Source organism: Acipenser ruthenus, chromosome 16, assembly GCF_902713425.1.
Source record: "Acipenser ruthenus chromosome 16, fAciRut3.2 maternal haplotype, whole genome shotgun sequence".
NCBI lineage: Eukaryota > Metazoa > Chordata > Actinopteri > Acipenseriformes > Acipenseridae > Acipenser > Acipenser ruthenus.
This window is the reverse complement of record NC_081204.1, coordinates 34,092,591-34,117,564: the sequence shown is the minus strand read 5'-3', so window position 1 is coordinate 34,117,564 and position 24,974 is coordinate 34,092,591. Positions and strand designations below refer to the sequence as shown.

Below are 24,974 nucleotides of genomic sequence, written 5' to 3'. Positions count from 1 at the left end.
TGTTATCTGCTGTATTATTGAATTGTATTTTGTCACACTTGTACTTGCTTGAACCAAAGTTATTGTATTTATCTTGCTCTTAATTGTATTACTTGTACTGTGATTCTGAAATGTATTTGCTTATGATTGTAAGTCGACCTGGATAAGGGCGTCTGCTAAGAAATAAATAATAATAATAATAATAATAATAATAATAATAATAAGAGAAACATTCAATGCTTAGTGAGTTTTATACCGTGTGACTGCTCGGATAACCAGCAATAACTCTTCTTTTGCAGTAGTGGCAAAATGCATTTAATTAAGTTTTCCAAGCTTTGAAGTTCATGAGTCACATTTTGACTTGCGTTTTCCAGGCCCACAGCATGTACTATATATACTGTAATGTAAAGTAAACACTGACTCGAGGATTTATTTTGAGAACCACCAGGGTCAAGCACAGAAGTATTCTTGACAGAGGAGGCCTTCGTGGCCCTAACATCCGAAACTAAGCCCTCCTTGGACTGTGGTGTTCCATGATCATTTGAAGACTCCCAACTCACCAACAACAATTTAGGTATAATTGTAACACGTGACCCAGAGGAAGCAGACTATCGTGGTGCCGGCCACAGCCTGGCCCGTCTCTTTGGTTTACCACTGCGCCTGTTGATAAACAGACACCCCGGTTTGGTTCAGCGTCTTCTCTTTTCATGCAACTGTGGTCGGGATGAGAAATTATATTTGTAAACAGCAGTTTTCCCTGCATGCTTTCCCACACCCAAGCTATAAGTAATTGGTCTGTTTGGAGGTTGGGGGAGAGAGAACGTTGACCAATGTGCATTTCTGACACATTCATCGCTTTGCAGTCCCTCTGGGGTCAGGAGTCGTCTCAAGAACAATCTTTTTTCAATGAGGCTCGCTCGGGTTTCTTGTCCGACGTGCACAACAAGGTCAAAACCAGGAAAACACCATTTGGGGCGGAACTATTTTAAATAATTAGTTTCAAGTGGCTACAACAATGAACCGCCACACATTAACTAAATTACTAAGGAAACGAAGCTGTGTGGCCTGCAGTCAATATCCCTGCCTTTTCACTGCTCTGCTGAAGGGCAATGAGAAGCCAGAAGAAACCCTAACACAAATAGAACACAAAAGAGCATGACTTGCAGTCACTGAATGGGACGGTTCAGAAGCTTGGAGCCTCTGCAGCACGCCACAGGCATGACCATGTCCGACACAGCCACCCACACGTCAGGCAAGCTGAAATGAGTTACAGCGCTGTCGCCAATGTGTTCTCACCTCATAAGCCCAGGGTTTCTCCTTACAATGCACACTGTGATTGAGGGTCCCGTCACAGCAAAGACTTCCAGATGTTTGCTTAGCCAGCCGCGCTGGCCAGATGGTGCACAGCTGTATCCACAACTCAGCATTGACTGCTGGCAGTGGATTTGCACGACAGCGGTGATGTGATCTGAGTGTGAGAAAACACTACCCTCTCCCCAAAACATTAAAGATTCAGTCGCTCTCTCTCTGTCTGTCTGTGTGTCTCTAGATGGAATATTGAAGCAGCAATTCTGGTCAAAATCTCAATGCAGACAGTGTACTATGACCAAGAATAGAGTATGAATCAACATCCTTCGCTTGATATGCCGCAGATGAGGAACAGCAAGCCAGAGCGCAAAGCATTTCAATGCCTCATAGTGCTGCAAGTTTAGCTCAAGAGCTATTGCACTAGAATCCAGTGCTAAATGTGGGAATGAAATATCAGTGCTGTAGGGTAACTTTAAATACTCTTCAGGTGGGACCTCTCTGTTTTTTTGTATGCTGCCTTCAGAAGTAATACTATAATTTCACTGCTGAGAAAGAACCCCCTCCACAGATTCCAGAATAAGAGTGCTTCTAACATGAACACTAAACACCTCAATATTCAGATTTCGCCTGAGTCTCTGCTCAGGTGTTCCTGCTGTATCCACTTTCCACCAGAGGTCCTCATAATCTCCATGATCTACTTTGGCAGGGACATCTGAAGATGGGACTTTGCAGTAACAAGTACAGCTACAGCTGCTCCCTTCTCCAGCCACCCCAGGCTATCCCTGTCTGGGAACAACACTACCCTCAATACCAGACACTACAAATCTGAATATTCTCCAGTGATTAACAACAAAAACACAAGTTAAAAGTACACATTGTAACAAAAGGCCAAATCATGTTCATTTAATAAACTAACAAACAAAACATTTGCATTTAATTTGAATACCACTTGGGTGATTTTCACATAGCATTAGCAGGCACTTTTTGTCTTCTTAAGAGATTTATTTTATTTTATTAACTTTATTTTACTGTGTACATAAACACTGTCTACAGCAGATAAGCTTTTTAAATGTATTTTGCATATACGTGGAGACTGTCCCTATTTAGCCAAAGCACTTGTTCAGTCCTTTTTTGCATGTGTTCTGTACATACATGTTCATATGCATAAAAAAAAATATATATATATATATATATATATAATAATAATAATAATAATAATAATAATATATATACACAATGAGAGGAGGCCATTTGGCCCATCTTGCTCGTTCGGTTGTTGGTAGTTTATTAATCCCAGAATCTCAAGCAGCTTCTTGACTGCAATTCTCCAGTCTGTCAGTGCAACTCCTGTACAATATGACCTGTCATCACATTACCAGATATAACCTATCCTTTAATTGTCAAGCATTTTATTAGAGCATTACTCACATACCACTGCACTCCCAGTTTTAATTATAAAGCCTTTCTTCAAGTAACCTCAGGTTCCAATTGCAGTACATTTTTTGTCTCCTTCATAAAGAAAACCCGCAGTTTGGGCACAGGATCAGTCAGGCTATTTTGGGCTATTAACCAAAGTCATCCATGAATTGCCTTGTCCAAAACAACTGGGAAATAACAGAATAAAACATATGCATCTTTGTCTTCAAGCAAAGTTACTTTGATAAAAAAAAAAAAAAAAAAAAAGCTAATGACTTAAACATTGCATCTTGAGCACTCTATCCCATAATATCTTCTCTAGCTGGAAATGCTGATATGCTACAGTGCAAGGAAAGTTGGCTTGGGTGAGCAGTTGGTTCATTTGAAGTCAGTAACCTTTTGGCAACGTTTTACTGAAACACAGTTCAAAACACCTAGATATATTAGCAGTGTGGAGTAGTGGTTAGGGCTCTGGACTCTTGACCAGAGGGTCGTGGGTTCAAGCCCCGGTGTGGGACACTGCTGCTGTACCCTTGAGCAAGGTACTTTACCTAAATTGCTCCAGTGAAAACCCAACTGTATAAATGGGTAATTGTATGTAAAAAAAAATAATGTAAATGTATGTAAAAATAATGTGATATCTTGTAACAATTGTAAGTCGCCCTGGATAAGGGCGTCTGCTAATAAATAAATAATAATAATATTCTTCCATTTTTCTCCTAACAACTGTACCACTATAACTTTAAAAAACAGCAGTTTTACCCCAAGCAGCATTGTATTTAATTACACTCCAGGGAATTCTGCACAGAAAAAAAATCTAAATTATGCGATATGTATGTGCAAAGCAACAAAAGTATCAGAAAGCCCGATTATTTTTATTTCAACCAGGCTCAGCGCTGCCACCCGTGCTGACTCGGGAGAGATGAAGATGGACACACGCGTCCTCCGAAACGTGTGCCTCTAATGACTCGAGATCATCAGCCCTGTTGCCTTGTCTGTATTCTTTAGCCCCCAATGTACTTTTAAAAGGAGAAAAAGAACACCACTCACTCTCGTTTCAATTGAATTTAAACTGAAAAGCAAAACATAAATCTGTGTTAAATACGCTAGTAGACTAACACAAGATGTCAGTGGGGTGTCTGAATCACCTCAATTATCTCTTACAATTTGTACATGAGAAAACGAGTCCAAATGCAATCATTTTCCGTTAGTTTTTTGGCCTTTCTACAAAAAGAACCAAAGTAGTTCTCATTACTTTACAAAACCCATCTCAACTTTCCAAAAACCCTAATTCTATCATTGTCTGCAATGTATTAATTGACCTTGATATTTATAAAACACTTGAACAAGGAAAATATGACAACTTCATGACATCTGACTGTCTACACAGCCTTTGAGAAAAAGTGGGGGCAGGGATCATTCATAGCTCTGAGTATCTAAAAACTGGTTCTAAAACGCTGGAAAGGAGGTTTCCAAGGGATTAGAGGCAACATGTATTGCTCATAGCAGGATTTTTACAGGCCAAAGCTAAAAATCTGGTCTTGTGATCCGTTGTCAAACACGAGAAGGTTTAACTGGCTCATTTCCAGTTCTATATTGGTTTAGCAGTTCACGTGAAAGAGGGGCACATTTTTCTAGATCACAGTTATCTAAAACTTCCAACCACAGGTTCTGCGTTTGTATTCGACTACACCGACTCTAAAGAAAACAAGAAACAACTTAAGACGATTTAGAAGCTCCGAAATTAAATGTCTGAGTTATGTCTGGTTTGGTAACTTTATTGGGTGCTTTTTTCCCTTTCTGAAAACAAATGATGATTTGAATCTAGCCCATTAATCTGCATATATACCCACAGCTTAGAAATGTGAGGGCATGTTGAAAGCAGGAATTCTCTCATGCATGCATGTATGTAGTTCAGAATGGACAATGGACAGAATGAGATTTAAAAGAGGGAAGAGAAAGGCAGTAAAATAACTGCACTGGTGTAACATGGGAGCCACAAAAAACCAAACTGTATTGTGGTTTAGCACTGCAGTGCCAACGAATGTGTATGTCATGCAATGTCATGCACCGATTTCATCAGCATAAAATTAAAAACAATCGTCACAAATTGGAATGTTTTCAAGAGTGTTGTTCCTTTTAATTATAGGTGTTACTTTTTTTCCCTAAGCCTGCCTTTAAAACGATTGAGTCATAGTAAAATAAAATTCTTTTGACACCACACACAGACACAGGGGACTAATATTCCTAACAAGAGAGATCATGTCCAGATCTCATCTGCCCCAGCAATACGGTCCAACTGTGTGGCTCAGAGAAATAGCCGGCATTTCACGCACATTTTCGGTTCTGGTTTATAAACACAGTAAACAAAGCTTATTTGGTGCCAGCACTACTTTCAAAATGCATGGCTTTTTTATTTCATACAAAATTCTTTTAATTGGATTAGAAACATGTGCTCAACAGACCCGCACTGCTTACAGATGGACCAGCTGTGCATGTTTCAAGCAAATCCAATCATCTTTATATGCAGCAGAAAAGCACTGGCTTGGAAGGCACAACCCGTATACACAGCTTATGGGAAAGGAAACTGGGCACATCACTGCTCTACGATCACTGGTAAACTCAGTGTAGAAAAGTCAAGTCTTAAGTCCTGTGTCAATTTTTGTAAATGTTAGATTTTTTCTGCGCACTAATAAAGAAGTATTATCAACAACAAAAAAAGTGAAAGAACTTACTTAGAGCAATGTCTGTTGTTGCAAAAATAAATCTGATGTCTCCAGGCTTGCTGTGGCTTGAGGTTACCAGTTTGCAATGATAGATGATCGCACCTGAATTGGACCTTCCGAGATGATTATTACTTGCTTCGTAGCATTGGTGCAAATTGCCTTTTGGTGCAAAAACCGTGATAAATCAGGTCAACTATGTACCTGAACTCATCATGCAAAGGATAATCAAGTCTTTGTCGAGTTGCCCGACATGGCCACTATGAGCAGGAGCCTCTGTATGGCATTAAACACAATACCTACAGAGGTGATATTAAAAGCAATTAAAGGGCCGTACAGCATTCAAGCGTTCTCCTCTTCAACATGAAAAGAAAAGCATATCACAGATCCTGCTCAAGGGTTCGTTGCCTTACGCAAGAGAATGAAATCAATCAATCAAGCTATGAACAATCATTTCTATTAGGTTTTCCGACATGACAAATGAGAAATGTTTTGTCATGAGCCAAGCTGCCCTGTAACTGACATCAGACATTTCTTCATATTAGCAGTAAGCCCGGGAGACTTCAGACGCACGCTTTATCTCATCCCGTTCCAATAATGCGGCACAGCTGTTTCTAGTCATGAAAGCACGAAGGCTTTTGGACATCAAATTTGACAACGCTCTGGATGATCATAAGCGGCTTTTAGTGGGACACGGCTGTCTTCAGGGGGTAAAATTAAAAAGTTCAGAATGAGCCCCTTGCCAAGCTTCATAGAAGGATCTTCCAGCTGCCCACTTCCAATACAAGTAACAGCTGACTGGTGCTAATCCAGCCAGTACAGGGGCCTGGGTACGGAGGGAGGCAAGCTGGCCAGCACCACATCTACAGGGGATCTAGGAAATCGATCAGTACTTAAAAGGTGATCCAGGAAATCAATCTGTACTTATAATTGGAGCCACAAAATTCCATGGGAAGTTTAAGGGGAAAAAAAAAAAAAAACAGCTTTCTGATGCCGCCAACCCTGATCATCTGTGCTGAGCGCATCCATGTGCAGTATGTATCTGTGCCACGTAAAAAGAAAACGACTGCATACGATTAAGAGCGGTTCCAGAGCACCCCTGTAGCGGCTCCAGAGCACCCCTGTAGCGGTTCCAGAGCACCCCTGTAGCGGTTCCAGAGCACCCCTGTAGCGGCTCCAGAGCACCCCTGTAGCGGCTCCAGAGCACCCCTGTAGCGGCTCCAGAGCACCCCTGTAGCGGCTCCAGAGCACCCCTGTAGCGGCTCCAGAGCACCCCTGTAGCGGCTCCAGAGCACCCCTGTAGCGGCTCCAGAGCACCCCTGTAGCGGCTCCAGAGCACCCCTGTAGCGGTTCCAGAGCTCCTCTGTAGCGGTTCCAGAGCACCCCTGTAGCGGTTCCAGAGCACCCCTGTAGCGGTTCCAGAGCACCTCTGTAGCGGTTCCAGAGCACCTCTGTAGCGGTTCCAGAGCACCCCTGTAGCCACATCTTGTTTTCATTGGCTTATATCCAGATATCAAATGTTCATCCTATTCTCCGTGCTGAGTTCCCTACCTAAACCTTTAGGCCACGGCACTCTTCAGAGCACCTGCCAGCAAGCCTGTTAAATGTGTTTTTCCACCTGCTACCTCAATGTTTTTTCTTTTTTTTCCCCCAACAGAACAGCCAGCCCTTCCTCCTGGCAGAGACTACGCACGTTGTGGCTTTCAGCAATCTCAGCTTGAGAGAACCAGAAACCACATGAAACACATTCTGCAAAGTGGCCCCACATCTGCTGAAAAGCAACAGCAAGGGCTGATTTTCACTCCTCCGCCTTTTAGAAACCTCTCCTTCTCTGACTGGCTCTCAACGTCACAAAGACAGGAACGCAATTCCACCTTGCTCATCACAGAAGCACCTGTCCATGCTTGAAATGCTACAGTTTAGGCATGGTAAAGAGGTTGCTTTTGTTTTATACAGTATTTAGATGATATTTTTGCAGTACTGGCTGTAACAACTTGTCAGAATTAAGAAATGCATGCACTTACAGGTCATATGAGAACGCAGTTTAAACACTTAGAAGTTGAAAAAAGGTCAGTGAACAGCATATTTTAATCTATCAATATTTTTTCCCCTGATTTGGATGAATTAAACAAAAAAAAAAAAGTATGTCACTGATATACAAACCCCAACTTCCAAAAGCACTACATTTGAGCTGTTCCATAAAGTAAAGTCTCGGGTACACCAGACACAGTCTCATATACTCCTAGATTGTGACACTAGCAAAACAGCTTAGCATGTAACAGTGCGTTTGAATGAAAGGTTATTTGGCATGCCAAAGCATGACATACGGAATATGCATCCCCAGCAAGGGGATGTTAAATTAATCTCACACATATTTCCTTGTCTCAAATTCTGGGTTACAAAACAGATAAAAGCATGACATGTTTCAAGGGATTCCCAGCTCGTGCTGCGGCAGTACACCTGCATTTCCATCAGGCAACCACGAGCGCTGCAGTTCAGCACACATGGTTCACATTTGTCGAACCAACCGCTGGAAGCAAAAGCATTGCCTGAATTAACACAATTGTATTGCAAACTGAATTTGACTCTTTTTTCATTTACAGAAACAGATGAGAAACAGACATAAACAGTAAGACTGGATTAAATATGTTATGATAAAGCCACTTCCAGCAATAACATTTTGAAAAATACAAAAAAAAAAGCTGTCATGCCAGTGTTGAAAGGGTTTACATATGCCCAGCACCCTGTGAGGTTTCCCGGGGTAATTAGGACGATCATTTGTTTTCTTTTAATTACTTGCTGAAACAAAAGTTAATATTTCAAGAGCTGGAAATGAAAACAAATCCTCACGTAGTGTCAAACACTGTCAGCTTCACTTTCTCTGGACGAGGGTATAGCAATTTCAAACTAAATATACCAAAAGGACAAGACAAAATCTGAAATGCACCTACCATAGCACTGTCAATAGGAGTGTAGGGCCCACACGGGTTACACTCATTTACAAGATGTTTAAAGTGTTATGAAGGGACACTGTGCATGACCTTTATTAACCATGTAACCATTCATCACACCTTGTAAAAGAAGGTGGCAGAGTCTACCATACCTTCAAAAGAAACATCCTCTTAACAATCCTATTATAAATCAAAAGGTACACAAGGACTTTTTAAAAAAAAGAGGTGAAGTGAAAAAAAAACACCACCCTATTTATTTTCTTCTGCTTAACCCTGTATAAAACTGACATCCTTTTCATTCTGCCATGTCTTCAGCAACACAAGCAAATAGGTATCTGTATCTAAAGATCACAAACTGTGCCACACAAAGAAAGACCTCGTGCATAAATGAATACATGGCATAAACAAACCGCAGAACAGAAGCGAACAAAAGAGAAACAGCAGCCAAGAGATGCAGAGCCTTGGAGGACGACTCCAAAGAACGGGTTAAGAAAGACACAGATTACTTCTATCATGCTCCTTCAGAGCTAATTAATATTAATGCCCCTTTGTTCTTTTCTGACTATGATTACATGTCACTGGCATTTTTAATTTCATTCCTGATGATTTTTTGGAAGACAAGGTGACAGCTCTCTTGTAGAGTCTTGCAGAACATTGGTACTGTTACCCACAGTCAGCTTGCCAATGCACATGAAAAACTGCTGAGATGTGTTTTATCAAGAGACAAGGAGACTTTCCTGAAATCATATACCATCAAAATGCATTTCTTTTGTCAGGAATAGCATCACTTTGCTGGCTGTTGGGAGACAGTTCACAGCCAAGTTATACAAAAAAGAAAAGAAAAGAAAAGAAAAAGACAATCCTGTATACTGGTCTCTGTGCAGCACTGATATCAAACTGGAATACTGCAATGGGCTGGCACTCAGTGGGGTATATCAAGTTATAATGGGCTTGCTTGCTTGTCAGCTACTCTTAGGAAATGAATCTCACTACCTACAGCACAGGTCATGAAATGGGACACATTTTAAGCTCAGATTACAAACCTCTCCATGGAACTGACTTTGAAATATATATAAAAAAAAATACGTTTGCTACAACATGTGTTTCTTTCAAAACTGCACATGTGACTCTCACAGTATGTAGCCAATGCAAGTGCACGACAGGTACGACTTATGGAACTATTTTGTTCCAGCCACTGTAACCCGCTGCGCAACACATACACCAACCTTTTTGTATTGTGTTAATTAGTATAGCACCTATTGAGAAAACAGCTTGTTATAAATCAACGTTGATTTGGAAAGGAGGTATATTAAGGGTGAATGGCCTTAAATGGTAATGACTACATATGCCAAGATTCAATTTCAATGAATGCAATAAGAAATCTGATGCCTTATGAAATAAATATGTAAAAAATAAATACTTTAACTACAGAATTTCAATGAAATATGTTAGTTGTTATAGGAAAATAAATGTGATATTACCAGGCATCACAGGCTATAAAGCACAAGACTTGAAAATTAGGCTTGTTTAATAAAAACAATTAATAATCCAAAAAGAATTGTAACCATACAGCCTTGGACCAAAGAAAGAATTATCAATCATTTTGAAAAGAAGAGAAGAAAGATACAATTTATGACCTATCTAATTAGTTTCTCACAGCATTTCATCTTTATGCGGCAAGACACTGGCGATGTAAATTCATCATAAAGCCCAGCACCCTTTGGGTATTGCATCAATCTTTCTTTTCCTTTTTGTTATTAAATTCAGAGGAGTTGCGTGACAGAAATATGGAATGTGTGTTGCTGTCAAGGCAACATGAGCCGAGTCGGTCTTTGTTTAGACATTTTTGTAATATGATGAGCCCAGCTAGATGAAAGAAAGGATGCAATCAAGATTTTTTTTCCCGCATTCTTGATTCCAGCAATAACTTATTCGGCCGCACTCACTTCCAGCTTCAAGTGTAGATCTTTTCAGAAGTATACGAGAGTTACAATCTTATTCGGCCACACCCAACTCACTTCCAGCTTCAAGTGTAGATCTTTTCAGAAGTATACGAGAGTTACAATCTTATTCGGCCACAGCCAACTCACTTCCAGCTTCAAGTGTAGATCTTTTCAGAAGTATACGAGAGTTACAATCTTATTCGGCCACACCCAACTCACTTCCAGCTTCAAGTGTAGATCTTTTCAGAAGTATACGAGAGTTACAATCTTATTCGGCCGCACTCACTTCCAGCTTCAAGTGTAGATCTTTTCAGAAGTATACGAGATAGTTAAGAGTAAGCACTTACTAAGCAAACTTCAAATGGACACTACTGATAACAACATAGAACATTGACTAATCACAAACTGAGCTTTATACAGGTAAAGGAAATCCAAAAACAATGACTTTAAACTCTTATTTTGAACATTATTTGGGTGAATACTTTTCTGCAGTGGAAACATAAGATTGTAGTTAAAATACACAGGAGTGCCCTATGTGAAGAATTGTATACAGGTTTCCTAATGGAATTCAACTTCAATGGAGTTTGCAGTAAAAAGGCTGAGTACGATCACTCACTGAACTTCAGAAGGAACTATTCTCTCTTCAGTAGTTTATTAATGAGGCTGCTGTACAGAGCTACAGCACTGTGCAATGAGCCTGGCACACATGAATCATGCACACCCCCTGCAGAAAACAAAACGAAATACTATTTATAACAGTTCACCCCTGCCACATACAGAACCGCAATGATAAAACTGAACACTATTTATAACAGTTCACCCCTGCCACATACAGAACCGCAATGATACTTGTAGTTTCTCAGTGCTGCTGTTAGACTGTTATATTAGACAACACTAGGAGTAAGTAGAAGTAACCGATATGAAAGGGAATCCAGCTCAGAGCACACTGAAGCCCATGAAGCACGGGTGGCTCTTTTGAAGTTCTGCAGCTGCACATGGATGTTTGTTGCATAAGGGAGGCACACTTCATGTCTCTACCACCAACACAGAAACATCATCTCATTAAGCAATCAAAACTCACCATGTAATTAGGTTGTAAATAAACCAACTTAGGGCCAATCACTTTGATTCTCAGCGGTGGGCATGAACGGCTGTTACTTTAACCAACTGACATTTAAGCATATCTTACTTGTTTGGACTGTGAAAATGACATCAAATCCACGTTGCCCGATAAGCTCCATGCAGTATGCCCTGACACACTAATGCATCAAGTCATTTCTAAACCTCTTATTTCAGATCTGCCCAAGTTTTGCATCACCTAGAATTTTACCATTGAGACAATTAAAAAAAAAAAAAAAATGTAAAATGACTTTTTATACACAAATTAGATCTTTTATTTAACATGTAATGCCAAATGAAAATATGTGTGGTTCCGGTTACCCGACCAACCCTATTTTTTCCACCCAACCCTAAATATTTTTTGCTGATAACGGGCTACATTTTTCAGAAACCTCGCGCAAACAAGATCTTCAGTTTCACATAAATTGTCGGTGTCTGAGTATCGTCAAGTACTGGTGTCGTGTTATTTTCAGGTATGCGGATTAAAAGTGGTACGTAGCACACCGTTTCATGCATGCCTAAACACCTTCAGAAGGAAAGTGCCCGTTCAAATCTGGTACGTTATGTCGTTTTCAGTCTTTTTCATCTTTTTTAATTTAATTGATCATATTTTTCCACCATTAAGAAAATAGTATGCAAATATTTATCACATGCGATACATTGGGTCTTTGCCAACTTTGCAGTGGACTTCTCAGTGTCTTGTCTAAAGCTATCAGCATTGTTTGTCGTGAATGTTTTTTTTTTCTTTTTAGAGAAATTGATTTTTTCCAGTTTAAGTTTGCAAAAAATACGTATAATTAACTTAACATTTGTTTCGTGTTTTTACTACAAACCTTATGGCCCTATAGCTTCGTATGGAGGAGGACGCTAAATCAGACGATTTAAACTAATCTCGGGATAGAAATCAAACATAGCTATCGTACTGTGTGCATGGAAAATGTAACACTATTTAAACAACCATAGAGAATTACATTTATCAACTATTTCCAACTGTTTTTGTGACTCGAGGAAAACATTTCATTAACTAAAGTTATCAGGTGCATTTTTCTTACTACTGGTAATCATGGAATGAATAACTTATTTTATTTATAAACATTTATTTTGAGAAAATAAATCGAGAGTAGTGTCCATTATTGCTTAACCCTGAGAATAAACGTGTATGATGTCATTGCAGTCACTCAGGTGAAACAACGTCTTGCCCAAACCACATGAACACAGTGCTGTTTTATGAGCAGCGCTGTTCCCCAGTTCTCTGGTGCTTTTCAGTCTATCGGAAGTCAGAATAGTAGTGTGAGATTTCTAAAAGTCACTTTTCAATTGTTTTCATTCTTCTGTAAAGTATTATTATTATTATTATTATTATTATTATTATTATTATTATTATTATTATTATTATTTTCTTAGCAGATGCCCTTATCCAGGGCGACTCACAATTGTTACAAAATATCAGAGTACAAAGTATTGCATTATAAAATATCACATTACAAGTTATCGTATTATAAAATATCACAGTACAGAATATTATAATACAGATAAGAGCAGTTATGAAAGTACAATAAGATCAAATTCAAATAAAAGCAAAATAAAGAATACAGTAAGGTATAAGAGCAAGTTTGACTCCGAGCAGTTATAAAATATTTTCTTATATGAGTAAAAGTATCTGGAAAACTACAAAGCGGTATGCAATTCAATGTTTTAACGTAACATTATTCAGCAGGTTTCATTCAACTTCATGAAGCAAAATGAGTTCATTCTATATAGAGGCTGATGCAAATCTTTTGGTGATAGCTGCACATGAAAAACATGCCAGGTATTATAGATTATACAACACACAGTGGAATTGTACAAGTAATCATCCTGTGCATAAATCTACAGACAACAGGGTTCCCTTGTGTAGAAAACCATGTGTAATAAGATGCGATTAAGTACAGAAACCTCTCAATGTCGCTGCAATTGGATAATAAGTGCGCAATCACTTTGTGCAAATGAGGATGATGATTCAAAGCCACAGCATCTTAAACAGTGTAACAGAGCCTGCCACTCACCCACTCCCAATAGCATGGATTGTTTTACATCATTACTGTTTAAATGAAGGAAACCTTTGAAATCAGTAACATTTCTCAATTAAGAAACGATTGGAGTCTCTTTGTTGTGATAAGCGCTCACAGTGCGCCCTGAGTGACAGGTTCTTCTGTGCCAAGTGCTGCAGAACAATTTCCAGGGAGCTTTGGAAATGCTGTGGCTTCAAAACTCACTGATGCCAAATGATTTCCGCCCTAGATTGCAATTCCTAATTAAGACAAATGATACTGACATACTTTTATTTTACAAGTAAAATGACAAAAAAACTCACTACAAAACAGTGACGTTTCTCTCTAAGATTACTACGTTGCAAGTTCCCCAGACAACCAGACACAATGGATTTCAAATACTCAAAGAACCCTTTCTTTTAATGACTTGAAGGCAACATCTATGGTATAAGGAGGGAAAAATCAGAACCGTTTCATCCAACAAACCGGCAGGCTACCCCAAATCCTTCACAACATGAGTCCCAGGCTACAAAAGTTATTTAACTCTCAGAATCGCTGAGACACATGCTCTTATTTTATTTTTTTAATACTGCAGAGACTCCATTTCCTCAACATTATAAATAAGCTTGTTTGCACATTTGAAGTTTCAGCACAACAGTTTAAAACAAACCACAACATACTATCTAACAAATGATCTGTCCACAAACAAGGGGATTGTGTGGTTTTCCCAAAACACATGTAACACTCCCCTTGTACAGCTTGACATCACACACGTTTATCAAACGCTAGCAATTGGGACGAAGGGGATGATGCTCAGATTATTCTCTTCACATCTGTTAATTTCTGAAACACAGTAAAATGCTGAAGTTCTTCTTACCACCCGGACACTGCTGACAGGACCGCCTCAGAGAGAATGGGGATTTTCATTGCTAGAATAACTTTCCCTCAAACTCTATTCTGCTTCTAGCTTTACCCAAGAAAGAGCTAAAACTCAGACACCCAGCAATGTGCTTCTATGGGACATTTAAATGGAGGGCCAGTATTAAAGGAAAAATCTAGCAACACTTGGATAGAACACGTACGGCTGGTTTCAGAAGCTTTCGTCGAAGCGTTTGCCTATTAGATTAACATATTTTTTAGTTTCACTCAAATGCACGTCATTCTCTCAACCAGATGATCAAATGAACCAAACAGTGTGCATTTACGTGGTTTATTTATAGTGTTACTTTGTAAGCAGGTAATTGTGGCAGCTGTACTCAAAAGTATAGATATGTACTGCAAGTAGCAATTATTGTATATATTATTAGGAAGAAAAACATTTCTGGGAAGATCTAGGAGAAGCAGCCAAGGGTCCCAGAACTTCCTGAGCTGAGCTTTATACTTGGGTAACCTCTGTCCAACATCCCAAGAACGTACCGTACTACAGCATTGCTTCCATAGGTCTATACTGCCAGCAGGCAACGGCATTGTACCCTGCCTTCCTCCAAGTCCTTACAAAATGGATTCTGATGTTTGAACTGGAAAGGTAAAATGTTTGCAATTAAACTACTTTTTTTCTTTTTTTAAAATGGAGGAATGCATTTTTCATGGCCCAAAGAAAAATGTGTTTTTGGTTTCATAGCAGAAGCTTGTGTAATTTTTTTTGTATTATTATTTTTTTTTATTTGCCAAGAATGGAATAACAAATCCTGTGGTGGACTTACTTATTTTTCATAAGGGAGAATGAATTTCTCATTTGTTATTCCCTTAATCAAAACAGCAAAACAACGCATTCTTGCAAGGCCCTACTTTGTGTATCGTTTACACTTCAGCAGCTGCAAACATGTGCTTGAGTTGTGCGGGTCATGCTTATTTCAATAGGAACAGGGGCAATTTATAGCGGTTATGCAAAGAGCTTCTTATTTCAATCTCCCCCAAAAATATCAAAAGTAAAGGTTTTTAATAAAGCTCTTTTTCAAATTCTACTGTTTTTAAGCCCTATTCGACTGCCTCTCACCTGGCACTGCACTACGTTTCCTCCTTACTGTACATTTGCAAAAGGATGACAAAAAAAATAATTCATTTGCATTCAGTTTTAATCTGTTTTTGTAGTTTTTAATTTGCCAACTCAAGACTAAGGCTGGTACTGCATATACAAAGGCTCATTGGTTATCATCGGACCCTTTTTCAGCTGCAGTAGTAGCATCACCTCGACGAGTCTGCTGTGTGTGTTGGTTGTAGTGAATGGTCTCCCCAGCGATCCAATCCCTCCTTCTGTGCAGTTCCATTCACTAGCGGCACTAATCCCGCTAATGAGAAGCTTTCCTGGTTCTCCAGCAGGGTGTGGGATGAGAGGAACGCTGAGCAAGGAGGACGGCAGCCTCAGAGAGCCCTTCCTGGTTTCAGGAATGCCAGCTGAGCCTGACTGTCACCAGCTTTCACACTGCCTCTCTCCGACTCATGAGGCTTCCAATGATAAATACCCAGACGACCACCAGCGAAACCCCAAATAATCCCACACCCATAGGGAGCTAATATGGTACCGGATCTCACCAGCCTAAACAAACACAGGCCTCGTGAGAAACAGTCACCAGACTAAACCACTGCTCCCACTGACACTTTGTGTTTTTGTTGTTTACTTTAAAAACACTTTTAAAATCAATTTTATTTTTTCTTTTCAAAACCAAAACGGATTCATTTGTACTGAGAATGAACTTTCCGGGCCCCTTTCTTTCTATTTGTTTTGATATGACAAATGTTTGGACTGCCCAGCATCGCTCTGCTCAGCTGTGTTCCAGCGATTTCCAACTACGGCTACGGCCAAAGGGTTAGCATCACCTAACACTTCAGGTTTGAGACATAAAAAAAAAAAAAAACCTATGTGAACATCATTTTGAGATCTTTTATTGAACATGTAATCAAAGAAACTACAAAATGATAATTGCAAAAGTCTCCCCAAAGCCGTAATAGTATTACAGTATTTTATGTTAGATTTCAAAATGTCACATTGTGTAATCAAATAAACTACAAAGCTGTATGTAATTTAATATGTTAACATAACATTATTCAGCAGGTTTTATTCAACTTTACAAAGCAAAATGAGTTAATTTTCTAGAGTGATGCAAAATGGGCCAGAGCTGTATTCTGCGAACGGAGAGCTGTTTTCACTGACTTTTCTTTCCTCGCAATATTAGATGGAGTCCCATACTTCAGCTAAGCATTCATTCTCCAGCAGTTTTACAGCCATATGAACACAGTGCTGTTTTATGAGCAGCGCTGTTTCCCAGTTCTCTGGTGCTTTTCAGTCTACCGGAAGTCAGAATAGTAGTACAGTATTTCATGTTAGATTTCTAAAGGTCACATTTTTCATTTTTTTTCATTCTTCCGTTAAGTATTATTATTAATTTCTTAGCAGACTCCCTTATCCAGGACGACTTACAATTGTTACAAAATGTGCTTTTCAGTCAGTCCCCAGCATTCCAGAAGCCTTTAATTGAAAACACGCACATACCACACCTGGACTGAATGTCACTAGGGACAGATGTACCAGACTAACTTACAGCAAGCATACTTTGGTTTAGGGATTGTTCAGATCCGATGACAGCCTTGTTATGGTTCGGAAGACTCTCAGTAATCCGATCCAGTTGGGATCTGACCCTGTTCCGGTTAGAGATTTGTTCGAGGTACTGAGCGTAGTTAGTACTATGTTTTTGATTCTTAAATGTAATAAAAAGAATCAGTAATAACTGTTTCAAATTAAAATACAGAGGCATCTGTAAATGTTTTAAATACTTTCATATAAATACAATATTGAAGTTTTGTTAATACAGCTGCTGTCAGCATGCATTTCATTAAGGTAGCACAGTTCAGCTTATAGGTCAGTTCGGACTGACGGGGGTTAGACTGGCAAGACTGTACTGTATTTTATTTTGTAATCAGCCTTTAATAATTTTGTTTTATGGAAAGCAATAATCAATTAGGCAGCTATGGGTAGACACATACAGTACTTCATATAAATATTGTGTGTCTGGAGCACAGAACACTTTCAAGGCAATGGACAGTAAGGATGCCTCAGTTACCTTGGATGAAATGCTGGAAAGACAGACACTCCCCAGCACAGCGACACATATTGTATTCATTCAATTCTGTATTGGTTGCAGAAACCAAGTCAACTGAGACGGGTGTAATTCACCAGGATAAAAACCTTTCTAAATAAAGCAGAACGTACGTCATGAATGTGACCACAGCTCAGAGTTATTATGCATCAGGAAGCTGTGGTCGCAGACAAAAGAAAAACAACGACAACAAAAAAAGATACTTGCTAGAGACTTGAGAGGAAAGCAACGTAGATCACATTGCAATAACTCCGTGAGCCCTCACTGAAGAGCAACACAACCCCACCTGACTAGAGCAGCAGCCCCAACTGAAATCATCTCATTTACAAGTTGCAGCCTGTATGAGATGTGCTGTCTGACAACAGCTGTTTAATATAGAGACACAACCTACTGGGTCTATTTTAAAAACTCCTTCTCAAGTATTGGGCTTTATTAAAATGGGTGCTTCCATACATTTCGAATAAATATACATAGTATTCAGAATTGAAGAGGCAGAATCCATAACGACAGTGTCTCATACAACACTGTCTCTCTCAACACTAATACAATTGCAGGGTGTTGAAAACTATAGTGAGAGTCTCTGGAAAGATGCTCAACACACACACATAGCACAACTTTGCAATTGTATCCACTGCAGCTCCAATTACAATACAGTTAATGCAGTTTCCAGCATGCATCTACTACACTAGCTTTATGCCCTGCTCCCTCCCCTGCATTATAACGAAGCAGAGTGCAATTGCCCCTTTGCACAATGGAGACATTAAGGTCATTTCCTGTGAGGGATCGCATTCCTTTACATAACATACTGTTTGATTTAATTAAAAAGGTAGTCCGGTCCTGGTGCCCTAGCCTTCCACTGCCTTCCCTGGGAGAGTTCAAATAGCTTTCTGGAGGGCTGCCACTATGCCCAAGGTATCAGATCAGAGGAAGTAGATTATTTACCCACTGCATGCCAGGGTTTATTGTGCCAGTCAACCGTGCCCTGCTCACTCAGAATTCCTTCCACACAAGGGTCAAGGTTTCACATGCACAGCAGCCATTGGCTAGCGCATTTCAACAAGTCTGATAACCTGTTTAACTCACCTTAAGTAAAACTATATAAAAACTATAAATGGAAACATCATCATCATCATCATCATAATAAATAATAATAATAATAATAATAATAATAATAATAATAATAATAATAATGGTCAAGTAGTTTAACGTTTCAGCTTTACACTGATGAAAGTACTAGCTGGAACGTTTGACCCTCTAAACTTTTACAGATTGTACCGTATCATTTTATGATTTGATTGCATTATTATTTTAAGACACAGGACGTCAGCTGCATATTCACTTAGCACACCAGCACACGCACAGGATGCTCAGACAGCATCTGTAAACCTCACAACTCTCCACTATACTGGACTATATGGAACCCAATTGTACCAGTACTTGCATCAGCTTGTACTTGCACTGTCGTATTCTATTACTGCTCTTAATTATAACTACTTTGTGTGTCTTGTATTTAACTTTACTCTTACAGCTATCTGTATTCACAGTTTTGTAGTTGCTCTTATTTGAAATCATTCTCTTACATGCAATTATTTACTGTAGTCTCTTTTTTTTTTTTGCTCTTATCTGAATTTGATCTTTTGCTACTGATTTTATTGTACTTTGCTCTTATCTGTAATGTGATACTCTGTAATGCGATACTTTACAATGAGATATTTTGTAATAGGATACTTTGTACTGTGATATTTTGTAATTGTAAGTCATCCTGGGTAAGGGTGTCTGCTGATAATAATAACAATTGTTTATTTATTTTTATAATTATAATTATTATAATAATTATTATTATTATTATTATTATTATTATTATTATTATTATTATTATTATTATTAATAATAATAATAATAATAATAATAATAATAATAATAATAATAATGTCAATGCACTGCATTCTGTTAAGAAGCAAGTTCAGAAAGAAAGTGAATTCAGCATTTTTTCCATCACAGCTGTTAGGAAGGTTAGAGGCTAAGCTGTGGTATCTGAGGCGGTTCCAGTGACAAGCCTGTGACAAGCCCTGAAACTCAGTGTCTGTGACTGCAGTGCTGGCGAGGGCCATGTGGAGGCTGTACATTTCCTGTCGTGTTCTTTCATATTTTTTTTTCTTCCTTTCTGGTATTTTAACTGCACTCAATTTCTCAAAGCTGTCAGCGTTCCCGTCAGTTGATATTTGTAAAAAGTATAAAGACAATGATAATGACTTCCCGTCGTTTGTCTAAATTGCTACTGAGCTTATCTTTAGCGCTGCGCCACTTATTTTATGATTGAGAGTTTTTATGGATGCACTGATATTTCTTTGAGTGAAAATAAAAGTATATTCCTCTTATAAAACAACCACTCTGGGACAGAAGAATAAAGCAAAAATCTCTTGCGATGTTAGTGAAAAATACAGACGAAGCAATAAGCAACACTACGCCAAAGCTCTAGCTTTTGCATATTACAATGCCACTAAACCGTGGTTATCTTTTTCTTGGCAACCTTAAAAAAAACAATCCTCCTTTTTATAGCAACAGTCAGATATAAATGTGTCAGGTGCGTGCCGAAGTGCTTGGCTTATCTGCTGTTCATATGTGTGCCCACATTCTTGTGGCATTCTTGGTCTCTGCCTACTAGTTTAGACAAGTAGCTTCAAGTGCCTCAAGTTTACTCAGCAAGGCTTCTGTATTCTTATGTTCCACTGTCCTCCTCTGTAAACAGCAGTGCTTAAGTAGATACAAAGCTTTAAACTGTTTTGCAAAATTCAGGACAATATGTATGAACCTGCAGAGCAACCCCCATACTTCTCTCAGCTAGCCACCTGTACTTTCAGCTCCCAAGCTGCATTATAACCCCATGTCTGGCTGAAGATAAAGGTTGCAGCCTCCCAAACTTTGCACTTTCTTTGCCTTAGGACCATGTTCTAAAGAGGTGATCGAGGTGTTATGTGGCTCATTCATATTTTAATGCACAGACAGGTGTACTGTACAATGCTATTCGTGCTGCATTGTTCTCCTAGTTGAACTTGCTGTGCAGGAAGTTTTTTCAAGGTGTGGAATTTACTTGCTCTTTTGCAAATGCAGGGAAAACTTGCATTAACTTTAAATCTTCATGAATGGATTGATCACCGACTCCAATCTGTATTTACCTGCCTCAACAAAGCAGAAGCATCTCCCGGCCTAGGAGATCAGTTTAACGTGAGGGGATGCAAACCACAAGCAAGGACTGTTTCCTGTCCTGTTTACTTAATGACCTGTTTTCCAAGGTGCATCTCTGACAAACCCAATGCAGTGCCATTGACTGTCCTTCATGACCCAGAATGCTACAGGCCATTTTCATATCAAACAATCATTTAGGTATATTTGCATACTGGGATTCTCAGAATAGAAGCATCACACTCTTGTAGTTTCAAGTTGCCCTGTATTTCCCCAATGCCAGAAGTTTCTTGTGACAGAAACGTCATGGTCAAAATGCAATGGGTTTTGTCATTACAGTCGCACAGCAAAGGACTTCAATTGTGATGTTGGTTTGGTACTTGACATATATTTTATTTTGTGGAAGGCTTCATTTCTGATCATTCCAGTACAAAGCATATATGGGGCATATATGGTTTCCTTTGACAATGTATATATATATATATATATATATATATATATATATATTATATATATAAACCCTCAATAGCCAGAAACTAAACCAGCTGTACCATTATACATAAAGCACTGTCTGCCAGCTTCTGATTTCGCACAAGGCAGTGAATACACAGGGATGTGATATTAAAATGTATTCTATCAAGTTATAGTAATCTATGTGCAGACTGCAATTTATCTTTTATTACTGGCACGTCCCATTTCTCCAAAGATTAACACCTGTCTGCTTTAAGATTATAACCTGTATAGAAAGATTGAAAAGCTCTGTGTGCGTTTTTTTTTTTTTTTTTTTTTTTTTTTTTTTTTTTAAGCATTGTATCCTGTACTGTGACATTTCGGACTGCAGTGAGAGATGGGTCTGGTTGTGTCACGTGACTTCCGTGGCGAAGTAAACTGGAAATTGTTCATTAAGTGAATTTGACACACTGGCCATATGCAACACGGGGCTTGGAACTGCAGTTAAACATGTTAATGACACCAGTATCTCTCTCTCTCCCTCACACACCGAACCCACAGGAGGAAAAGCAGCAGTTAGGTGTCTGGTCTTCTGTGTCACCGACCTCTCAATGCTACAGTGTTTCAATGGCCGCTGTAAAAATGATAAGTCTTTCTTTCAGGTATGAATGCCCTCACCACCTAATTAAAGATTCTCGACGATTTTCAGTTCCGTTTTTGTGGATATGTGTGCTTGCAAGCATTACTGAAACAATCATGACACTGGTAGGTAGGTGCTGTGCATGCATGCTTTGGTAAAAACCCCGCGACTATACTCCCTGAATGATTCATGAATGTATTTCCCGGTTCCTGTGTGGTAAAATGACAGGAACAGTCACCTTCAGTTTTCTAGAAGTAGGTTTGCAATACGTGACAGGTATCGGCAGCAAGACTGCACCTGGCAATACAGTTCTTTATTTTTGGAAATTCCACTGCATTATAAAGAATGGTTCCTTTAAAAAGTACCACTCATGACATTAATCTGAAACACATCTATATTAATGATCCTTAATTATTCAGCCACTGGATAAACTGGACATAGAAGCATATTTTACAGGCTGTGCCACTAGTATTCGGTACCTAATGACCACACTGAAAGAGTGTTTACCTCGTCACCCTCCAGCAGTGCAGAGTAGTGAAGGTCCGAAAGCTCGACTCCGGGAGACTCCTGCTCTTTAAAGTCATGTGCGTCCGGGGTCACGAATTCCTCTCTGTTTTTGTGCAACAGCTCGCGTTTCACCTCAGACCTGAGATCCCAATAGAAAAACAGAGTGACCAGATGCAACCAGAGGGACAGCACGAAGAACCCCAGGAAGATCTTGCAGTTGTTACATTGTTTCCGGCACTTGCAGGTTACAGGAAGTTCGGGCTTCAGGGTTTTCTGCTCCAAGTTTGTCAACTTTTCTGTAAAGCTCTTAGATGCCATCTTTTTCTATATATAAATGAAGTCAGGCTTTGCTATTTCACCATAATCAATTCGTTTCTGGGGTCTGATCCGCTAATGAGCAGTGATTTACGTGGCGGTGCCTGCATGAAATACTCTTAGCGCAACTCTGATCTTTTCCCTGATCAGTAAATGACCAAGCTTTGCAAACCGCGTCAATCATTAGCTGCAGGGCCGGTGTTTGGAACCGCCCCGCGAGCCTCTCATTGGGTGCTGGCGGATACGCAGCCTCTCAGAATTCCACCCCCTCCACTCTTTTGAGAATTCAGTGAAAGTGGAGGAAGTTGTAGCTTTTGAAATGTGCCATTATTTACCGAACATGTGGGAACTGATAGATAACTTGATGCCATAGTCTTCTTGGTTGTGTTATATATATATATATATATATATATATATATATATATATATATATATATATATATATATATATATATATATATTCAAATCTGTCATACATGAGGAATTAAGTTCCCTATAAAAATAAAGTTATGGTTTGTATACATATACCATTTTATTTTAACCAAATCCTACTCAAAATGAATAACCTCTTTCAGAGGAAAATACATTAGGTAAACAGGGACACATATGATGCATTGGTTTAAATAGAATAGAACCCACAGCTCAACAAACAAAGACATACCTGCCAAAGGTCACGAACTCTCAGTATATGTGTGGATAGTAAGTGGGGCTGGCAGAGTTCCGTGGCCACATGGCATCTATATACATGTTGAGAAAAAAAATATATATATATATATATATATATATATATATATATATATATATATATAAATTACTTTTTTTTTACGGTACTCTTTGGTGTGTGTTTCATTGGCTGCATGGAAGGGTTTCCTCTGTAGAGTCGGGACATTAGAATGAATAAATAATCTGGGGTCTGAGACCCATTCTTGTAGGGCCATCCAAATGAATTCCACCAATCAAACTGGCGATAATAACCTGCTGTATTGTCATTGACCCTCCATCCAGTAGCTTTTTGTTTGATCATTGTGTGCATTTGTATTGCTCTGTAGCTGCGTCTCTGACCTGGCATTTCTTACTTCGAGTGGATAGCCTCCACGCGGGGTTCATTCAGGGATGCAGTTTCGTTATAAAGACGGCTTTCCCTGTGGAGGTTGCATTCTTCATTCAAAGTGCTCTTGTACAGTACAGAGGAGCAGCGCAGTGCTGTTCCAAACTGCAAGCTGCTTGTGTGTGCTCAGAGGATGTGAAACAAGCCAAGGAAAGAAAATCGAGTAGAGAAAAAATACCAAATAGGGCTGCTGGCTGTTGATAAAAAATATACACACAGTTAAAAGCAAGAATCATGCAATTGGGCACAGCTATGTTGTTCTATCCCTGAGTTATAGCTGACAAACTCATATATGGCATTGAGGATTTTATATACAAAAAAAAAATATCTTTTGCTATGTATTATGCTGGGATTAACTATTTAAACAGAGGTGGATCTGAATGTGTTTTGTGAACCCCTATCCACTTTACAGTGTAGTGTGGTGGACTGGACACAGAGTTATGACATGTACATTTTTCTGCGTAGTTAGAAAGTCTAATACAACGTGACATTATTAATTTGTGAGTCCGGAGTCCAGAGTGTGCTGTGCTTTAAGCTTAGGGCTGTCTATCAAGCTTTTTATTATTTAAAGAGCAGGATTTAATGTGCAGGGCACTAAATATGAACTGTTGGGAATGCCAAGGGATTTCATAAGATTGGTGTAAGTTAAATGCTAAAGAATAAAGCATGTGTCATTTTCCAATTACAAGTCCACAGACAGTCTGATGCTCTAAATCCATTTGTATTCGAAATAGATTAAACATCTGGAGATAAGATATAAACTGCTGAGTAAACACTTATGTAATGTACATTTAAAATGTATGTTTAATTGACAGATACATTACACCTTATGGTTTGAGGACATTAACAAGACACAGGAAACAGGGAAAAAAAAACGTTTAAACATTTCTGTGTAGCGAATACAAAGTGATTCAAACAGGGATATTTCAAAGCAGTTTATATACTGATTGCTAAGAGGCACAGCCACCTACCATTGAAAATTGTTTTGTTTTTGTGTTTGCTAACTGGGCAACCACAGCAGGAAAAATGCCAGTTCCTTCTGCTATTTTCTTCTCATCCCAGATGGGATTACCCAGCTAATCTAAAGATGTTGCATTGTTAATGCACAGACTGGATTCCAATTTGGAGAGGGTGAGGCACACATCATGTTTATGTATCTTGGTTATATGAGTAGTTATTGAAAATACAATGTTTATGAAAGTTCCATC

At 39.0% G+C, this 24,974-nt stretch overlaps 1 protein-coding gene across 4 annotated transcripts in view; it reads right to left on the bottom strand.

Annotated features, from left to right (window-relative positions):
* The window catches only part of LOC117412210 (ectodysplasin-A-like), a 51,229-nt gene extending 28,385 nt beyond the window's left edge, over nucleotides 1-22,844 (bottom strand). For 2 of the 4 annotated variants that reach the window (XM_058989533.1, XM_058989534.1), the window contains exon 1: nucleotides 22,344-22,844. In XM_058989533.1, coding sequence (XP_058845516.1) covers nucleotides 22,344-22,661 — 318 coding nt within the window. In that variant the 5' untranslated portion in view covers nucleotides 22,662-22,844. The remainder of the gene's footprint in view (nucleotides 1-22,343) is intronic. The other 2 variants (XM_058989531.1, XM_034020357.3) reach the window with 1 other exon arrangement.
* Nucleotides 22,845-24,974: the final 2,130 nt, after the last annotated feature.